Source organism: Gadus chalcogrammus, chromosome 7 (genome assembly GCF_026213295.1).
Source record: "Gadus chalcogrammus isolate NIFS_2021 chromosome 7, NIFS_Gcha_1.0, whole genome shotgun sequence".
Lineage (NCBI taxonomy): Eukaryota > Metazoa > Chordata > Actinopteri > Gadiformes > Gadidae > Gadus > Gadus chalcogrammus.
In genome coordinates, this window is record NC_079418.1 from 11,420,260 (window position 1) to 11,440,622 (window position 20,363).

Sequence of the window (20,363 nt, forward strand, 5' to 3'; positions counted from 1 at the left end):
CAGTTAACATAAGAGATGTATTAATGTAGACCTTTAACAAACTTTGCCACATCATCCTGGGATTGTTTCATGAATCGGACCGGAAAGTGGGGGTCATCAAACCATCCTGAGAGCAGCCCACCACTAGTCTGAATAAAGGGTCAGCAAACTGACCTGAGAGCAGCCCATGCACCACTAGTCTGAATAAAGGAAAAATATGAAATCAACCAAGGATCAGAGGGGACAAGAATCAGTCCTGACTGTGCTGTCTCGGCTATCGCAGGACTGCATTTAATGTAGCTGGCCATATAATGAAAGAGTAGTGCAATAAAAGCTGCTTGTTAAATACAAATGTAGATTTAATTATTAATAATGTTGATAGCCAAAACTAGACTAAAAGTAAAACCAACAACTCAAAGTAGCCAATTATACAAAAATATGGGTTCCATAACGATGTAAATCAATGTAATATATGTACAATAATTATGTATGGAAGTAGAAATGTGTGATAGATACACATAATATTGATTAATATTCTAATGCTCAGATACTTCTTTAGATGCTTCTTTGATCCCACGTTATAAATTCACAATAATTCTCAAGACATGGAAATTGTCAATATTTAATTAGCATTTATTGGCAACAACAACACAGCCAGTTGGCGTTCTGTTGGACTAGCATCACCACTGCTGTCAAGTAGAAAAAAAATACCAGGCTAACCCAGAGAAATAGCCCTATGACCATCGTTTTGAAAGAGGAAAACCAAACTACGTTGAAATACTATGCGATAGTAACTCAAAGAATTAGTTCCTTACCGGTTGAGTGAAAACTGTTAAACTTGATTAAGTTCTCGATTTTTTCTGCACTAAATACTTTACAATCCAGCATTTATATATTCTTTATGATTTCCTAATGAGAAAAAAAATAACAGTGCCAATGTACAACAAAGGTAATATCAGAACTGGATTTTTCTTTTACATTTTTCCATTGAAGATATACCGAAATATTTAACATTATCACAAATCTTGCAGCATAAACCTAGTAATGTTAGATATGAACGTTCTGAGAATTAAACATTCTTAGCTTAAGTGCAATATTGAGATGGAGTAAAATCATTTTTGCAACTGTCTGCCAAAGCAACACACAGAATGCAGGTTTCATCTCACGCTCACCACTTTTATGCCATTCACTTCAGTATTAGTAATATGTGAGATGGTTGTGTTCTTCGACAGCAAAACAACAGAGCAATAACATGCTGAGAAGGCCCAAACACAGATATATACCTATACATATATATTTGTTTAACACAATGCTCCCGCCATTCTTCCTCTTCTCTTTCTTAAGTCTTCGGGAGAAAACAGAAAAAGAAAAACAGAGAAGAAGCTACGGTTTGATCGAAAAACATTCTCAGAAGAACAAGATGGAGACGAGGTGACTGGTCTGGAGAAGAGCTGGAGGAGGAGGGAGGTCATAAACAAAAGAAAAACAAAAAGGAGTACATCAGTTAGTCAATGTCCATCGGGGGGACCTTGGCGCTGTCCGTGGGTTCCTGCTCAGCGTCCACGGTGGCGGGCGTCCCCTCCCCGGCCTCCTCTGCCTCGGGCTGGCCGTTGACCGGGCCGTTGGCCGTCTGCTCCTCCTTGGGGAGCTCCACCTTGGGCTTGGGTTTGGACACCACGGGGTTACAGGATGTGTACAGCTCCTGGAGACGAGGAAAGCAGAGTGCGAAGAAAGTTTAGCTTTTCTGACACTTGTGGTACTTTTCCACCGACGCTAACGATAGTGGCGCTGGGTTGATTGAGCCCGGTTAGAACTAACTAACGCCAACTTCCACTTGAGGCTAAAGCCGTTCCATCAACGCTGTTCAGCAGCGCCTTGCTCAGGTTAGTCCAAGACAATTGTATGAATGAATTTAATGAATTTATTATTGACCGTAGCTTTGTAATCAGGGAGATAGTCTCGAGGTAACGTGTCGGACTTGCTCACGGCTGTCAAGGGTTCAATCCCCACCTAATTAGTAATTTAGGAAGGATTTCTGGAGAAATCAAACAACTTTTCATGCCTTTCATTTTCCATTTCCTTGAATATTCTAAATTGACTGAGCATAGTATTTATCTCAACAGAGGTGGTCTCGGCTGCCTGCCGAGAAACTATCCTGAATGGAATTTATGTGGCTGACAATTTCCCATGCGGCACTGTCTTTGTCATTGTGACAAAGGCTTCACTATCAGTAACATTATCATTAACTTTACCAGGGTTTTTTGCAAGTTAGATTTGGGTTCTAGGGATATTTGCTGGTGGGCAGTATGTCTGTGACTACAAGGGCAGAAGGAAAGGATGCAAAGCCCATTAGTCAAATCAGGCTTACTCTTGATTTGTGAAAACTAAATGAAAAATTCTGGGCCTATCATTGGGCCTATTTTTGCACTCAATGACTGAAGCTATTGGTTGTGATTTGGCTATGTTTATTTTCAGCTACAATTGTTTTAATAACAAATTAAGACGCAAGACCAAAAAGTGATACCATTTAAAATGCATGTTAATGGATGTTTCAGAATGTTTTTGTGTGTTGGTGTTAAGCTGTCAAATCATGGTGTTAAGCCAATTAAGATTGAGGGGATTGTCAATCCTCCTCGCCGTTTGTGTTACAAAGATATCAGTGACCTGGTCATACCAAAACGGGATATTTTTTAAGTGATTTCAGAATAACAGTGGGTGTAGCTCCACGTTTTCGTCCCCCTTTCAGATGGCTTGGTAACCCAACGGAGGTGTGTCAAAAAATAGGTAGGCTCAGCTTGTTTATTTAAGGACCGTGCCCATCTTTTGGCGGTGAAAACGGCAATATAAGCGAACCGAACCACAACGTTCGGTGGAAACGGATATATATGCGGACAGAGCCGCACTGTACCTCAACGAACAGTAGCGCACCGCTCAGTGGAAACGAAGCACACGACTGAGCGGGTTCGTTGGTTCTCATAGCCTAGACTTGAGGGATAACCCCCCCCTCCGGGCTGCTCCACAGCCAGGGCTCCTGCCTATTGGTTCTTAGCGCAGCCAGGAGTCCTTCTTATTGGTTCATAGCGCAGCCAGGAGTCCTTCTTATTGGGTCATAGCGCAGCCAGGAGTCCTTCTTATTGGTTCATAGCGCAGCCGGGAAAATGAGTCAATGGAGGCTGAGGGAGGAACATCCTCAAGCAGTAATTTTCAATAGGCGATAGGGGTCGCTAAGGTCCCTTGACCCAGGGAAACAAACATTTCATATACAAAGGCATTAGTTTGGGCACTCTAATTTTTTTTTATTCTCAACAATGTTAAGGAGGATCTTCCTCCCTCTCTTCACTGGAGCAGCCTCCACTTCCTCGAAGTCATGGTCGCACTTCTCTGCCTCCCATTGGTCTACTCTTCTACCAAACCCCCCCCCCCCCCCCCCCCACACAATACATGTTTTTTTTAGCAGATCTACAGAATTCAAGCGGACGAATATAGCTGTTAGGGGACGAGTTTGCACCCCTGAGATTTACTCTCATCTCGTCTAACTAGCTATCAAATTCCGGCGTGGATGTGTTGCTGCTGCTGCTCACCTTGGTTCTGGCCTGGACCTCGAAGACTCGGACGGCGGGCTCCTTGGTCGGGTCCTGCTTGCTCTGCTGGTTCATCTTGTCGCTCATCCAGGCCATGGCATCGCCCACCTGCTTCTCCACCCGCGTCATCTCCAGCTCGTCCAGGTGCGCGTACTGCTCGTCCTGGGGACACACACACACACACACAACACACACATTATTTAGACCAATTGATAAAAGTGTTATGAGATAATATTGAGCAACAGTACCGAATAATAACTCTCCCTGATATACCTGAGACAAAATGGAAAATTAGGGGGCCCGCTTGGACAAAATGTCCAGTTTGTTATCTTATCGCAGAGCTGCACCAGGCTTTGAGGGTGGCAGGGTGCTCCGCCGACAACCTCAGAGCACTAATAATATATTAAGCTTCTGGTCTACTTCATGCAGCAAGAAGCATTTCCTATTAGCCTTCAAATATTATGTAGTATCTATGCAGCATGTTCCTTTTCCCCCAACATAACCCCTAATCCACATGAATAAATTAACACGCGTACAGAACCAGCCCATAAGTCCACTGCCTGGTTCACCACTTAGAACCCCAACCCTCGGCCGAGCGCTAACCTTGGCCTTGTATGCGCCGACCAGCTTCATGTACATCTGGATCTGTTTGCCCAGGTCTGCAAAAGCCTTCGGTGCCTCCTCGGCCTCCATGTACCGCTCCATTATGGGCTGGCCGAGTTGCTGGGGACAACAGGGGACAACGGTATTAGATTTTCGATCTCGTTGGACACAATAGACGCATGGAGTTATGTAAAAGTACTTTCATATGAACATATGTGGATGTATATTTGTACGGCGCTTCTCTAACCAGTGGCCACTCAAAGCGCATTACAATATTGCCTAACATTCATCCATTCATGCACACGTTCACACACAGAGGGTGGAGTCAACAACACGAGGCAACAGCAAGCTCGTCGGGAGCAGTCAGGTGAGGTGTCTGGCGAGCGAACTAGCAACCTTCCGGTTACCAGTCAACCTGCTCTACCTCCTGAGCCAAATGCCGCCATTGGTAGTACTAGATCACAACGTGGCCCCATTACACCGCTACAGTGTAAAAGCTACTGTCATTACAGTTATCACGTAGTGTATGTTGAGTGTTTGCTGCGTGCTCTACCTTCAGCTCAGCCAGTTTATCGATGTAGACCTGCTTCAGCTGGTCTTCTCCGTCTTCGTACAGCCAGTTCTCTGTGGCCTCCAGCTTGGAGGAGAAGGAATCCCGGTCCTGGGGTTACAGGGAAACATTAACCATAAACAATAAGAGTTGAAATAATAAGAAATCAAAAAATGACATTAAATAACAAAATAACATTAAAGTGTCCTGATTACCGGAGATTCTGTCCGTAATGTTAAGTCTACACATCAGGTAAACTATACTTTATTAATCCGAGATGGGGCATTTGGTCAAATGCATAAGTACTGGACAGAATCCTTAGACAGAGAAAATATTATATTATAAGGAATAGGAATTATCCTTTGCTTCGTATTCAGGAATTGGCACAGAATCCGAATACTTTGGCACCAATTTGACGTCTTTGGTCCAGTGGGGGAGTCCACGAGACCCAGTGGTGTATGAAACACTAAAGTATCAAGTACCTAGTGTTCAGAGTTTGAAATTGGTTTTGCAGAGGGGTGTGTGTGTGTGTGTGTGTGTGTGTGTGTGTGTGTGTGTGTGTGTGTGTGTGTGTGTGTGTGTGTGTGTGTGTGTGTGTGTGTGTGTGTGTGTGTGTGTGTGTGTGTGTGTGTGTGTGTGATAAGGGGGCATTTTTAACATCCAGGCATGTAACCCTATTCTAGTAGTAACCCCAAATGTAATTATGATCCCTAAAAAAAAGCATGACATGGGATCTTTACTAGAAGCGACGCAGGGTCGGGACTCACCGCCGGGCTGACGAACTTCTCCAGGCGGCCGTGCAGCTTGTCCCTCATCTCGTACACGTACTCCTCCACGTTGTTCTTGGCGTCGTTGCGCTCCTTCTCCAGCTTGTCCTGCATGATCATGTTCCCCTGAGAGACACACGCCACACGCCATTGGAGACACACATGAGAAGCCCAGTGTTTATTAGCTGACCAAGATATCCTTAATAAAACATGATTAAATGATCAGTAGACAATAGGCCTAGCTGCGAGCAATACACTGGAATAGGTTATTTTGAAGAACCTCTATGAATAAGTAGTATTATCTATTTATTTATCGTTTATTTGAACCATATAAATAAATCTACTGAACTCATTTCATTAATAATGTACAATGAATGAATAATGTAGTAATAACTATTTACATCATAATTAGCAACTTGTGAATGCTTTATTAATATAGGTATAATAAAGTGTTAATCTATTTATTTCTACAACTCACTACAGCCATGGCAGGTTAATTCAACATATGCCTGTACTACTGACAAACATGGTGAATGTTCCTGATAATCGAATTACGCCGTCAGAAATAAAGCAACTGCAAAGGCTGTTTAACTAGCTCTAGCTATCTATAAATAAACATTTATGTATTTTGTGGTCGCAAAAACAACAGTGTGGTCGCGCATCAAAATGATGTAATTAGCCAGAAGGAGGCAGTCTTTCAACTTCTCTAAGCCTGATGCTAAACCAGCTTCTTGTAGCCATTTGTTTACATTTTCTACTTGACAAGCAAGCAAACTGGTGCCAGTGCAGACACCCTCATGGATCAAGATATGGTGTGTGATCTCACACTCATACATACAAACAGACGCAAAAATAGGGCAGAGATTAAAAACAAAATCAAGTCACGGCTTGAGCAACAAAGCCAATTCAGAAGCACTGTTCAGGAGAATGGTTTGGGCTTTGTGCAAAAAAAAACTAAAAACACTTAAAGTAATTCATAGTTGTTTTTGCCAAAATAACACCAGGGTACCTAGGGAACAGGGAGCTTGTGCATTACCTCATTCTCCACAAACAGATTGAGCGTGTCATTGGACAACTGCCATTCCGGCTTGTGCTCGATGGGCAGCTCCACAGTCTTTGTCTTCACTTTGGGCTTCTTGGCCTGTGAAGGCTGCTCCGCCTTCTTCTCCTGCTTGCTCTCCTCCGTCGACGCCTGAGGGTGCGGAAGAGACGTGTGACCTATGACGATCCTGGGGCATATCAGTGCTACACACACACACAAACACTATAGAGCAGATAGGAGCATTTCGACTGACCATGAAGAACTCAACACGCCCAATGATTGGTTTCTGCGTTCAAACCATTTGCTGAGGTGGCCTACCCTTACTTCCTTTGGAAATATTTGGACATTTTTATTATCATAATATCCAAATCCAAAATATCAATCATTAAGAGTGATTCTTAGTATTTTAGTCATTGCCTTATCGAAACTATTTGACAAATACACAATGTGAATGAAGCACAATTGTGGGTGAGTGTGGCGTTCAAACGGGGAAAGTGCTGTTATGTTATTCAAGTGAGCTTCACTGGCTGTGAGTCAAAGAGATATAAAACCACTTCGGCTCAACGGAATATATGCTCAGAGACGTTCTCGCTTGAAGCACTGAGACAAAGAGTTCATGCCTTCCGCACACTATTTTGAAACCCAATATGTAATTTGGAATTCGATGAAAAAATTTACACTTTCTTTTTAGAAGCATTAAGACACCATGATTACTGACGCAGGGCAGGAATGTCTAAACACTGAGTAGGTGTGAGTTGTCTCTTAAAAAACAAAAGCCTCAGAAAACCACATGGGAATGTGAGGTCCGACAACCAGACACATAACCAACAATAAAGAAACCGCTTTGGTATAGATCCGCCTCGAGATCTATGCGCGATGATTGTTGTTTGAATGAATGTTGTCTGGTGTCCTTCTACAGTAGTACTTCTCTACGGATCATCACATTCCTATGAATTAAAACTCTAAGGCAGGGGTGCCCAACCTTTTTTGACCCAAGATCTACTTTTCAAGTAGCCAACCTCCCGAGATCTACCAGCAAACCTACCTTCAAGCCAGGGGGGGGGGGGGTAGAGAACAATTGTTGACGGGGGGGGGGGGGGGTTGTATCGTGAACCTACGGACTTCAGTGGGGGTTTCATTCCGTCTGCGCACGGCACCTTCTCAACGATAATCAATAATCTTCCTCCCACTCAGGGTGAAAATGGTAGTCTTAGCTTGTTTCCCCTCAGCCATGCCAACGTTTAGGAGTGTGTAACTACTGTTGAAGGCTTTCAACTGCTGTTAACAGCACATGCGCTACCGCGCGTATATGTCCCGCGCAAATTTAATTTCATTAAAAAAAAAACAAAAAAAAAAAACTTTTTTTTTTTTTTTTCTTCACCCCTCGCGATCGACTTGGGATCTGTCGGCGATCTACTGGTAGACCGCGATCGACTGGTTGGGCACCCCTGCTCTAAGGTCTTATACTATGCGGAGTCAGGCGGACCTGGTTCTGTCCGGTCCCGTCCGTCATGTCGTCCCCCTCCGGCGTGGCGTCTCCGGTAACGTCACCTGCAGCCTTCTGCTCCTCCTGGTCCACCTGCATTTTGTTCTGAAAACATCCACCGTTATGTTATGGATCGCGTATACTGGGATGGCACACCACCATGATAACATTATGCTGTCAGTTGAAGCTAGAGCTGCTGCCCCCCATGACCCCACCCCGGATAATCGGTTCTGAAGATGAGGAATGAGGCTTATTCATCCAGCTCTGGCTGTGCTGGTCGTTAATTAGATGACCGGCCTTTTCACAGAAGAGTCATGGTAGGACAGGTGGCGCCCGTTCCACACATTACTAGTGTATTACTTTGATGTGCTTTGGAGCACGGGCAGTAGCCTAATCCTCCCTCATTTGGTCTACTAGCCGTACCTGGTGCATCAAAGGAGAAGACCCATAATGAGTGTTATGAGGACACCGTGTTTGTCCAATGACGATGCTTGTGTGAAAAGGGTGCACATCAAAGAAACAGTAGGATGTCAAGTAGCACGTCTGATCCAGTCACAGTAACACTCAACACTTAAAGTGTTGTAAAGCTTATAAGTACACCTTACTAGTCACATTTTTAGGAAGGTGCGTCTTTCTCAATATTTATTTAGTCAGACCTTTGACTAAATAAATAGTCCCCCCCACCACACACACACGCGCACAAACACGCATTTGTCATTCTGTTGTCAAAGGTCAATAATGGTCTGGGAAAACAAATCAATATAAATATATATAATTATAGTCCAATATCAACAATGTGCAGAGATGGACAATGCTTTCAGGAAAGCTAAATAAATTAAACATGAGGTGGCATCACCTTATCGTTGTGGTCCGTGTCCATGGGCTCCTCCCCCTCCGTCGGTTTGAGCAGTTCCACCAGAGAGGCGCTGGACACGCTGAACACCCCGTGCACGTTGACGCGCACCTTGACCTTGACCTTGGAGCAGTCGCCCGACGCCTGCGGGACCACCTTCTGCACCACGAAGTGGCCTGCAACCGGGCAGAGGAGCGCATGCATTCACCTTACTGAAAGGCCACCCAGCACAACTGCACTTTTGTTAGTGGTTGCACAAACAAATTTCGTTGTGTATCCAATGCACAATGACGAATAAAGTCTATTCTATTCTTAGTGAAGGTTAAATCCAGTAAGAAAGGAAGGCATGGGAGAGAGAGGGGAGGACATGCAGCTAAAGATCACGGGCTGGAATCGAACTCCGGTCACTGTAAGATTTATTTTATTTTTTATAATTGACAATAAATGAATAATCGCGCAAGACATATGCCGTGTTACAATACCCGTACTTCCATGAGTACACTTAAAGGAAGTAATATCCGTACTCACTTGAGTGCGTTCATTTTTCAGATGCGAGTGCTGTTCCAAATCGAGTACCCCCTGGTGCACTAACCGGAAATTACGATCACGACTGCCGCCGCGGCTCCTCCCCCGCAATAAACATCCCGCTTTGAACGGTGAACTCTTTACGCCTAGCAGCTATAAAAAGCTATAAAAACTACAAAATGACTATTAATGCAGGCTATGTGGAAAATGCGCCGACTTTGGCTCAGCCTGGCTCCGCCTCTTCCGCTACATAGCTAAGATGGCTGCCGTTGAGTACGGGTGTCCTTCGATCCACACTTCACGATTAGCCCGATTTGAGTACGGCATCTGGGTCCTTGAAGTATACTTCTTTTCGCCTGATCTGAATTGGAACGTACTGCGTACTCAAATTTTGGCTAGTAAGTACGGACAGTACGGGTATTGGAACACGGCAATAGTGTCGCAGAACTAATTACATCACATTTGAAATATGTTGGGTAGCCGCTACAAAGGTTCATGTATGGGAACGAACTCAGAGGGGAACTAAATGAATGGGCTTAGCCAAAACACTGAGCCGCTTTCCAAGAAGTCCCTCAGTCGGAGACGCCTTATGGTGGTGGGGGGGGAGGCCCACCGACGTCGTGTTCGGTGGTTTGGTACCTATGATGGTGGGGTGAGGGGTGAGGCCCACCCTAAACCCCAGTGAACGCATGTCCACGCTGTGTGTCGGTGGTTGAGTGTCTATTGTGGTGGTGGTGTGAGGCCAAACCCACACCCTACAGCCCTGTGAGTGTTGTCGATCATTGTAGTTGGGTACCTATGGTGGCGTTGGGGTGAGGCAGGCCCTTGGGGTCACTGTAGTAGGCCTCCAGGGGGAAGGCCTCTTTCCGGTAGAACGTCAACACCTTAGAGAAGGGGGCGGCGTGGTTCTTGGTGAACACCTCGCAGTCACTGCGGACAGACAACATGAACCACAACAATGCAATCATCCATCGAGCACAAAGTACGCCAGTGATCATCAGGATCCTGTTTAGAGGGAAGGATAGAACGGTAGTTTCAGAGGAGCTTCAGATTCAAAACTAAATCATAGTACCTGTTTGCTAAATAAATCATTGATGAAATTCACAAACAGGCTTCATTGATCCACCATATACAATCTGTCAAGCAGGGCCATTCCTGAGATCAACTAAGGGCAAGGAAAGGGAGGATGGGGGGTTCCTACCCCAGACCCTCCTCTACTGCAGAGCTCCACTTCAGAGAGATGGGGAAGGGCACCACGTCGCTGATGCAGAACTCCCGGACCTTGAACGCCGGGGACAGGATGGCACACTGAACACATACAGAACACAGAAGAGGAAGAAAGGGGAGAAGGGGAGGCACAGACCTTTAGTTGTCATTTGTTGATAGACGCAACTACAATACTGCATTGAGGGTATGATTAAGTGTGAGGGCTTGGCGTGAATTTGTTATTGCTGAAGACCATGGGAGGTATGGACCACATCGCTTATGGATCAAAACATCCCATAAACTGTACTGTTGCAACATGAGCGTGACAGAAAGCAGCAGACAGACTGATACATTTCTCAATGTGCCATGTGGGAGACGTCAGAACACAACTGGCAGCGAGTGGGCCAATATTTGTCTTAGGCAAACAGCGCTCACCTTCCAACAGTCTGCATGCATTATAAAAAGGCTCTGCATCTAGCTAGCCCACTGAATTTGAGGTGGGTTCTGATTGAAGTACCCTTTGGAACAGGCTACCGCCTGGTACACTCAAGTCATTCAGAAACATAGGCAGTTTTTAACAGGCTTTGAAACATGGCTTAGACGCCAATCCAAGGCATGTCTTAATGATGATAATTATTACGTGTGTGACTTGTTTGTAATTATTTGAACGATTGATGTGTGATTTGCTGCTACTTGCCCTCTTCTTCTAGGGACCAAAATGGAAATAAGCCTTTGGGATTTATTGTGTCATCTCTGAACATTTAAGTATTTTAATGTATGACACAAAGTACTGTTTCATGTATTATATAAAAAATCCAATCAATTAATTCCGGGTCTGTGCTGTGCTCATGTGCAGACCCACCTGAAGAGCACATCCCCTGGCCACAGCCTCGTCTGCGTTGAGCGTGGTGCTCAGCTCTTTGCCAAAGAACTTGCTGATGCGCTCTTTAATGGCCGGCATTCTGGATGCACCGCCTACAATCTCCACTGCATAGATGTCTTCCTTCTTGAGCTCTGCACACAGGAAACAATACAATGATGAGCCAAGGGTGAAGAACATTGCTACGAAAAAGTGCTGCAGGCAAGTTTCGGGAGATGTTAAGAGAGAGCGAAAAGTTTCTCCGCCATTGAGAAGTATTGCATTTCACACGCCTGTGATTGACAAGCAAGATGAATTCTCCAAAGCAATAAGGTTAGAGAAAAGCTGAAATAAAAATCTCAAAAGGGGCTAATACAGAGCTAAGCGCAGTCAACCTCCAACAGATATGCTCACGGCTCATTTACTTTATTAATAGGTGACGGATGGCTAAGCAATTTCTAACGCTCAAATGATAGTCCTTAAATGATACCAACATAATTTTTAATTGTCAGAACATTTACAAGTTACAATGTGGGCGGCAGTAGCTCAGCAGGCAGAGCGGGTTGACTGTGCTAACTGGAAGGTTGCTGGTTCGATCCCCGGCTCCTCCTATCCGAGTGTCGAGGTGTCCCTGAGCAAGCTCCTGACGAGCTGGTGGTCGGATGACTCCGCCGTCGGTGTGTGAATGTGGGAATGTGTGAATGCATGGTTGTAAGTCGCTTTGGATAAAAGCGTCAGCCAAACCCCTCAATGTAACAATGTTTTTATCGACCGCCACACTGCATTGTAAAGTCAAGTACGGCACCATCTCTGGGGGGGGGACACACCACGCGGTGGGCATCGCATGAAACTAATTCCACTCAATCAGAAACAGCATTGCACAGGCATGTTAGATCTATGGAGATTTCAGGCCGCACTCAGCTGTAAATGCGCTTTGCTAGCAAAATTTTGAGCTCAAATAGTCATTCATGTTACGACCCTCTCTCGGTCTGTCTACTGGTTCTCCGGTTTGCCTATCTGTATAGTCGGTGGTTGGAGCTGACCGGCTTGTACAGTTCCACTTATCCCTATACTACACTCAGAACTGATTATACAGACAAAATGTTATATTCCTTTATTATAATCACTTCATCCTTCAATCATGTGTGGACTTCCTGTTGCGCTGAGAGTTTGGTTGTCACGTTAAAAAACATAATCTCTTAGAGAGTTCCTCCCTGATCCAACATTACGTGACGGCATTATTCATTGAAATCGCTCAGCATTGCGGATCATAGACATGAAAGGGCATGCAAAGACGCCCTGAGGAATGGGCACGTTCATGGGAACAGACTTGTGCCTACTCGTGTGTGTTTGTGTGAGAGGGAGACATTAGGGATAGCGCAGTGTCTTGTCAACTCACTGGCTTGTTCCAGGACGCTTTGCAAGGGAGCTTCCACTCTGGACAGCAGCCCTGCACTCATCTCTTCAAACTGAGCCCTAGAGGCAAGAGGAAGGAACATGGTCATTAAGATGGTCATAAACACACACACACACACACACACACACACACACACACACACACACACACACACACACACACACACACACACACACACACACACACACACACACACACACACACACACACACACACACACACACACACACACACACACAAATGTACAAAATACACAAGGACTTTTTATTGGCACTAAATGAATGCCAGAGCCTAGAGAAATATGTGAGTTAACAGCTAACAACTGTAATGGAATAGAAAGCATTTCTGCAATAACTATATAGAACGACAAATCGATGCATTGACAAATCAAAGACAAAGAAGCCCCCCAAAAGGTGGCTGGTGGACAGCTGCGCGCCTACCTGTTCATCTTGCCGGTGACGTCGACGTCGTTCATGAAGCACTCGATGTTGAGCGGCAGGTCCGAGCAGTTGGCGCTCATCAGCCTCTTCAGCTTCTCACACTCCTGGTAGAGGCGCACCAGCGCGCGGGGCTTGGTGCGCGGGTCCAGCTTGTACTTCTGGCCGAACACCTCGCAGAAGTGGCTCACCAGCACCTCGTCAAACTCCTTGCCGCCGAGCGCAGAGTCGAACGCCGTCGCCAGGATCTGATCGTAGAGCGGCGGGGAGGGTTGAGTATAGGCTCTTCGGATGAGGAGTTACCATATGGTGACGGCAATTGCCATTTTATTATGCTTATACATACGTAAATTATTTATTTATTAAATCCTAATGATTAAGCCAGCCCTTGATTGACGTTACAAATTAGTTGCCATTCCCTGAAAACAAGGCACTTAAATCACCTCTTACTGGGTCCCGGTATTTCTCATATCGCAGTACACTTTTTTCAAACACGCCGCGTGTCTACTTCCTCGGATATCGCCACCAGAGGCTACAGCTTCAGAATCCCAAATGACAACTTTTTCAATTCAGCAGACCAAAGTAAGCCATCACGGAGTTAGCCTTCAGCACTGGGCTTACCTTGAGCTTTCCCTTGTTGAAGGCACACACGGACACCTGGAAGTTGGAGTGTCCCAGGTCCACGAACACCACATTGCGGGGCTTCTCCTCGGGGGCCGGCAGGTCCTGCTTGTAGATGCCGTAGGCTAGAGTGACTGCCGGGGAGGAAGGAACAGCGTTAACGCTGCTAATGCAAGAAGTGTTGACCACTTCAGCCCATCGGTAGGCTAAACCCACAGAGCAACATAGCGTGGGGTTTGTTCTTTTGACTAAGGCCCCGTCCACACGGAGCCGGCGGATCCGGTGCCCGAAACCATGGGTCCCAGGGGGGTTTCAAATATATCCGGACCTATGCGGTTTCGTGTTAGGATTCGTGTGGACGTCTGAAACGCAAACGACGACGTCATTGCCCCCCCACCAGCTGGGCGACGTCAGAGTTGCGTTGAATTATTATTATTTTTTTATGTATTCTTTTTGTAGTTTTAAATTCAGCCCCTTGATCAATTGAATTACTAACTGTACATTAAACTGTAACAAAGTATTTCTGCTGAATTTAAATGGTTGAATCTCCTCGTGACTGAATGTTTGTATACAGCGAGCCGCTTTAATGCGCGCAGGCTGGATGCGCTCCACTTTTTTCGTTGGGAGAACCAGCGCCTTAAATATTTATTACAGCGTTCCTCCAGCTCGATGCGGTTTCGGAACAACTCTACTAATCACACTCACTGACACATTGCAGCTGGTTCATGCCCTGGCCTGCCGTTTACCTGCCGTGGTCTCGTTCATCAGACGTAGACAGTTGAGGCCTGCGATCTGAGCCGCGTCCATGACAGACCTCCTCTCAATGTCCGTGAAGAAGCTCGGAACCTGGGAGGAATGCCAAAGCACAACGTTTACAACACATCACAACGTGTTGCTTTCAGTGTGGATCATAGTGTTCGAGAAATTAGATGATAAATGAAAGAATTTAATGTGCAAATTGTTTATTTTAGATTCTCCAATTGGCCCCATTGCAGTGTGTCTGGACAATATTACCGCACAAGTTACTGAGAATGCCAAAACAAAAGACATGGTCATCCAAGAGAACAAGCTAAGTTTAGCTTATGACATAAGAGATGTTAACATATTATGTCTGAAGCGCATCCAGGGCCGAGTAGGGGTTTAGAAGCACACGCAGTCTATCCAAAAAGCCTAAATTGTAGACTTATTTTATAATGTTATACAGATACAACAAGTGCTTCATGACAAACAAATGCAAATCCGAGATTAAAATGCCGTCACTACATATATTAACACAATATCACTCCATCAACTCGTTAGAAGCTTGAGAGGCCAGGAAGGGGATTGGCTGAGAGGTGGCAGGTGTCTACTGGTAGGGAAGGTGATTGGCAAAGTGGTGGCAGGTAACTTCTGGGAGGGAAGATGATTGGCTGAGAGGTATCGACTGGGAGGGAGGTGATTGGCTGAGAGGGGTCGACTGGGAGGGAGGTGATTGGATGAAAGGTGCAGGTGTCTGGAAAATGCTTACAGAGATCACGCAGTCATTCACAGGCTTCTTCAGCGCATTTTCCGCGGTCTCCTTCAGCTTGGTCAGAAGCATGGCGCTGATCTGCTCAATGCTGAAGACCTTCTCCTCCTCCATGTACATCACCTGCATTTGGCCATATATCAAACAAATGCTTCCACACACACAATAATGATAATAGAAAAATGGTGCAGAAGGTAATCTAAATGTTTATGTCCAAGCATCAACCATATCATGGCGAAGAGCAAAGTTACCCATTTCACTATGCTTTATTCTCTTAGAATTTGGAATAAATTAACATGGAATATTGGATGGGTTTCAAAAATGTAAAAATGTAATCGACTCTCAGCTTCATATGCTGAATGTGGGCAATGTCTAACATAATTATTCATAAATGTCAAGCATTAAATGATAAGTTAATAAATATATATAATTATAATAATACATTTATTCCGAGATCTCTTCAAGAGATTGGGAAAATTGCAACACACAAGAAGTAGGATGGAGCCCATGGGAGCTTCCATTATGGTTTCCGGCTTCAGTCTGTTGCTATAATGGAGTAATTAGGGATGCGTACTATTAGGATTTTAAGTCTTATTGATTCTGCTTCTTGATCCGGTACTTTAACGGTACTCTTTCAAAATAAAATAAAAGACAAATTAAGAAGGCATTGCTTTATACGCATTTAATATGCAACTTCAGTAGCAACAGGTTAAACAATAAACATAACACCCCATTAAACAATAAACATGGTGGTAAGCGGTTCACGTTGGTGCGGTAGCAAAGCTGAGTGTTTGATCAAAAATCCTGTTTTTCACGGTGCAGACTTTCTTGGTTCACTGGAGAAGGCGGGGCTGCGCACGGAGTCTAGACCTCTTTAGAATAATTTGCATTGTTTTAATTTTTTTATGAATGAAGAAGACACCCGCATGCAAGAATAAGTTAATGTCTGAGTGTAGGCTACAAATGCGATTAACTATTTACGTGTGCAAAAGTGCAAAAACGCCAACATATTCTTTATTTTGCTGACCTTACTTTATGATCCTGACAAAAGCCTCATAAGAACAGTCCCTCTGTGTCTCTCTCGTAGATCGCACCATCTTTCAACGTCTTTGTTTAATAAGACTGCATCACCTTCTCTCTCAAGATCAGCAACTCGCGGATTTCACTTTCTCTCTAGATAGAATTGCTCATGATCATATCGCTGCATTTTCAACATACTTGTCACTCATTATGACAAGAATTGGCCCTGGTGCAGGCAATCACAGATGCGATGAACTATCACATCTCAAAATATATGCCCCCAATCAGTGTTCATTTCGTTAACTAAAAATATGACGTAAAATGTTCGTCAGCTACCTTATTTTCATGACTAAGACGAGACGTTGACGAGCTAAAAATAGATCTTTGATTAAAAACTACGAAGAAATGTACGTTTAGTTTTCTTTGACGAGACGAGACAGGACAACAATTTTAGTGGTGTGCTAGGGCATCTGGACATTCAAAATGCATGATATTTTCCCCCAATTGTACGTCTAGTCTGTCTGTCAAAATGCATCCCCGTCATGAGTTGAATTGGTTGAGGGATGTGCACAGCTTGAACCCCAGCCAGGTGCTGGTGATGTCCCAATTTCAGAATGACAGCGAGTTAATGACGACAACCACATGATGGCAAGTTCAGCACAAAAAGGGTTTACTTGTACTAATTGTAAGTCGCTTTGGATAAAAGCGTCTGCTAAATGGTCATTTGTCAGCTGTCTATCCTCTATTAAACTGCATTGAAGTGACAGGTTTGTTCCGTGCATTATCCATTTGCATTATTATTGCATTATTATGCGTGCATTATTCCTTTGCACAACGTATTATTCCTTTGCACAACGTATGTATTTTCGATATTTGAAAACGATATCGTCCCATTCAGAGCAAGGAAGATTAGTATGGTAGGATCTCGGTTAGCAGGCATGTATCGCGCCTATTTTACAATAATCACAAACGTTTCATTAACTCACACACCAGACCAACCAACCACGCATGACACCTCCGCCCAGGCCAGAGCCTTTTTGTTGCGATCACTGAAATGAAAAAGGCTTGGATCGTACAACACCGGGTGCCCAGTTACAGACGCGATTAATTCAGTACGAACCAAAAAAGTAGGTAGGAACCAAAGTGCCGGTGTTTGGTGTTCCCTGGGATCCACGCAAGGAAGAGCGTCTACATTCCGATTGGCTGTCAGTGTTTTGCCGCTGAAACGTGTCATAGTAATTTGCATATAGTTCAGCCATCTTCAACTTTATTTGGTCGCTCCGGTCGCTCACCTTATGCCGCTGGTAGCGTTTGACGCTTGTGTCGCTTTGTTCGCTCTTGCCCATAGAAAGTGAATGACTTCCGGTGATTTGGCAGCTCGATTCGCTTTTGGTGTGAACGCACAGCAAGACTAAATCTAAAATAGCTAATAAAAATTAACATTGGCCCCCATTTATACAGTTGGGGAAAAAAGGGTCTTCAAGGTGCTGCAAATGATGGACAATATATTTAGGTATTTTTCGTTTGTTTAGTGAAGTACAGAAAAAAAGATTGAGGTTGAAATCAAATATTTACCATTAGTTTGAAAATGAATTGGGATTTTTTATTTTTTTTCTGCCAGATCGCCCGGCCCTACTTGTGATGTGACAATAGGGTTCTGAGATGGGTATAAGGGCTCAACATAGTGCCTGATTTTACCATTGATGATCCTTACAGGAACAATGCATAGACTTCATTTAAAACAGTTGGGATCTTTGGGATTGGGAGTAATTAATGAAATTAATGAAACCAAATTTCAAGGCATCAGCCATCCATCCCACCTTAATGCCAGTAGCTCCAGAGGGCATCTCGGCCAGGTCGTACACCAGGCTGGACTTGACTGACTGGACGTAGGGGTCCGAGAGGGCCCGGCCATGGAACCGCTTGAAGCCCTGCACCGTGTTCTTACAGTTGGACACCACCTGGGGGGAACATGGACCACGGGGAGCTGAACACCATCACCAGCAGACCTTTAGAGCGCTATGAGGAGATGTGGGGCTCGTCTGTTACCTCGCTTTTTGCCGCTGCTCCGACGGATCGATTCTTCGGTCTAAATGACACGAACGACCTAAGAGACAGCAAAAAGTATTGAAAGATCATCTAGAAAGAAACATTTGGAAAGCTGTTTAGGCAGACAACATTGAGTTAATTCTTACCAAAGAAAAACAACAAAATAGTGCCAGCAAATAACATACAAAGGGAATTTGAAATGCAACTATATAGTCTTGTAAACCCAATGTGCTCCCTGGCCTACTATCAGGCAGTCCTTTGGTTACATCACTCTGCTATACCATACAAAGCTGAGAATCACAACAGTATGAAGCATGAGAAGCCGATCATTGTTTTATCACATACTATATTTCAATAATGGTCATCTAAATCTTTGATTGCATATTTGTATTAAATCATAAACGAATTGAATACCCAAAAGAGTTTGAGACTGACCCACATGAGTGGCCCACCCACTACCTAAAGCAAAAAGAAACCAATGCAAAACTTTAAAACAGGATGAACAAGAAGATAGGGTGCCATTAAATCAAGTAAGGCCCCAATAAAATACATTTCTAATGGAATGATATTCCGCCAGACAGTTAATATTAGGGTACCAATTATGATATGCAACATTTAATCTATTATTACCCTTTATCGTGTAATTGATTTGGGCCTTTTCTCCCCCTATTAAGCTCATTACAATTGAAGATTGAGAAGACATACATTGGAGGACGAGTTTATCCTAGATCCACTAACGTAACACCCCTTGTCAGCCAACATGCTGATGAAGATGATCTGACGAGTTATCCTAAATTTGAAAAATTGAATTGATGCCTTTAGTTACATAAAAGGGCACTTTATTTACCCAACTGAAGATGCAAGTATTCGGAAAAATCTTATTTAGAAGGAAATCTAGATAAGGAGACAAGTAGTATATATATCAAGTCAGTGTTTTACATATAAAAAAAAAAAACAATGGGGAGAAAATGAGCACTATCGCAATCGGCGGGTCAATTCTTAGTAGGCGGCACCTCGCTGTTTTACGCATTTCAATATTGCTACTATAATGCTAGAATATTCCCCCTAATGACCGCCGGTTGACGTCATAGGCAAGGGGGGTGCGCGATGAGGAGCGCGGCTCGTGCCGGTCTGTCGGCGCCCGTTTCCTCGCTCTGGCAACCAATGATGGCCTGACTAACACCGCCCGTCTGGGCAGGGCCGGGGAAAACATGCGAGCCACTTCTACTACGTACAGTAATAAAGACCGGGGCTGAGCAAACGAGTTGGGCTGGTTCTTATTTATTGGATCAATTCGATTATAGTTCTGCAATGTAAATAACATAAAACAAGGGTTAATTACCTTACCACTGATAACAACATAGCTATTTCAATAAACTAGCATCAGTGGATACATTCACGTGCCTCGGACTGCATGCGCTAATGCCCCGGTGTTCGAAGTCATTCAGAAAGGTTTCTGCTGTATTCGTGTCGTTTGATTATAAATCAGTCATTGAGAGGATATACTTACGGTGTACATCGGTCGCTGTACTCGTTAGCAACGGTCTCGATCCCACCAGCTCGGGCAACAGCCACATAACAGCTCTGAAAGCCCAAATCAAACCCCACCACTGACATCTTTCACGCACCAGCAATTTTCTCTATTGTATTATGAAGTTAATAATACAATATAATTTGACTCCTCCGAAAAGTAATGAAGACGCCTTAGAGGTTATTTATAGAGCTGCGTTCAAAGAGGTTAAACCACCTCTATTCATAATCCACAGACAGCTCGCCGGTATAGAGGAGGGCAGGCAGGGCGGAGAGCAGCGTGGTGGTGTTCATAATTCATGCTCCCTGTGTAGTATCGCGATACTACAAT

At 44.3% G+C, this 20,363-nt stretch overlaps 1 protein-coding gene across 1 annotated transcript; it reads right to left on the reverse strand.

Moving 5' to 3' along the window:
• Positions 1-570: 570 nt before the first annotated feature.
• On the reverse strand, positions 571-20,360 carry hspa4a (heat shock protein 4a). Its single transcript, XM_056594412.1, has 19 exons — positions 20,013-20,360; positions 18,503-18,560; positions 18,274-18,414; positions 15,434-15,556; positions 14,673-14,772; positions 13,927-14,060; positions 13,309-13,553; positions 12,851-12,927; positions 11,455-11,606; positions 10,588-10,694; positions 10,183-10,316; positions 8,865-9,037; positions 8,009-8,113; positions 6,517-6,672; positions 5,481-5,606; positions 4,717-4,824; positions 4,164-4,283; positions 3,561-3,722; positions 571-1,681 (listed from the first exon to the last, which is right to left on the reverse strand). Exons 1-19 carry the CDS (start codon positions 20,117-20,119, stop codon positions 1,484-1,486), a joined length of 2,526 nt encoding a protein of 841 aa, XP_056450387.1. The 5' UTR covers positions 20,120-20,360; the 3' UTR covers positions 571-1,483.
• Between the last annotated feature and the right edge of the window lie 3 nt (positions 20,361-20,363).